Raw genomic sequence first — 1,172 nt, forward strand, 5'->3', positions numbered from 1 at the left:
ATTGTTCAGTTTCATATTCCTTGGTTGTCTAAAGGTAAAATAGAAAGAATGGGTGTGAGGGAATATGAGGAAAGTTACAATAAGCATATGGAAACATGCAGGAAGTTATACGCAAGTATTAGATATAGCAAATAGGGTTTAGTCGTCAGCAGTTTCATTGGGGAACTACATCTTACAAGCCAGCATCTCCGAATGAAAAAAGATTGGGGTAGACTGGAGAAATAAGCCCAGAAAGACACTTTTACTTTGCTATAGCCTCCACGTCACGGGGTTTACCTTCTTCAAACACACATACACACACACACACAAACGGTGATTTAAGCTTATTCAGTTAATAAATATATTATTTATAAGAGGGAGATTATCAAAAGTGGCGAGGATACTCACATTCAAAGGCACATCAAACAAAAGAAAATGTACAATCTCCAAACACAGTTCTCAAAAAGAAGAGTAGCCATGTCAGAAACAAAAAGCATCTTCATGTAAAAATGTATTTAAAGCATTTACCGTTTGAGGAGGTCATTTAAGGCACAAGAACGGGGAGAAAAAGTTATAATGGCCACTTTATACAAAATAAATATAAAGAAAAGATTGCACACATCATATAAAATAACTCATTCATTCACTTCAATAGCAGAGCGCAAATACAGCAATGGTATGAGGGTAATATTAGCTGGTAGTGCTGTCATTTTCCAAGTCAATCAATTGTACGGTACCACAGCGCCCATCAACGCTGGAGGAACTTGAGGATGAAGCAAGCACTATAGCAGCTGCTCCTCCAGCTGAGAAGAGACTTCCACCCCTTTCCAACGATGTCACACTGCTGGAGGGCTTCCTCGTTCCAAAATCCATAACACGGCCCACCTTTGCAGCAACACGCCGTACAACTTCCTGACAACCGTCATCGTCCCACACGTTCCCGACCTTTTGAGGAAGCGGAACACGCCACCGTTCGCAAAAGGGTATTAATGCCTTCTGGCGCTGAGCAGGGGTGAAGGTACCCAAGAGCGACTGAAGGGAAGCAGCAATAGTTTGTGCAGCTACACTCAGATCTGTCCGTGAAGAACTGTGGTCACTACAGGAAGTTGTAGTCTGATCTTCATCATCGTTAAGAAGCTCAAGCTCAAGACGGAGAACGGAAAAGGTACGACCAGGCACGGCATTCAACTGGT

At 42.3% G+C, this 1,172-nt stretch overlaps 1 protein-coding gene across 1 annotated transcript in view; it reads right to left on the reverse strand.

Moving 5' to 3' along the window:
- Nucleotides 1-669: 669 nt before the first annotated feature.
- The window catches only part of TEOVI_000145600 (Adenylate and Guanylate cyclase catalytic domain containing protein, putative), a gene marked incomplete at both ends in the record, with an annotated part of 1,074 nt that continues 571 nt past the window's right edge, over nucleotides 670-1,172 (reverse strand). The window contains one exon of the mRNA XM_067224676.1: nucleotides 670-1,170. Within this exon, the coding sequence (XP_067080777.1) occupies nucleotides 670-1,170 (501 nt within the window). The remainder of the gene's footprint in view (nucleotides 1,171-1,172) is intronic.

Source organism: Trypanosoma equiperdum (assembly GCF_001457755.1).
Source record: "Trypanosoma equiperdum strain OVI genome assembly, contig: ctg_370, whole genome shotgun sequence".
Lineage (NCBI taxonomy): Eukaryota > Euglenozoa > Kinetoplastea > Trypanosomatida > Trypanosomatidae > Trypanosoma > Trypanosoma equiperdum.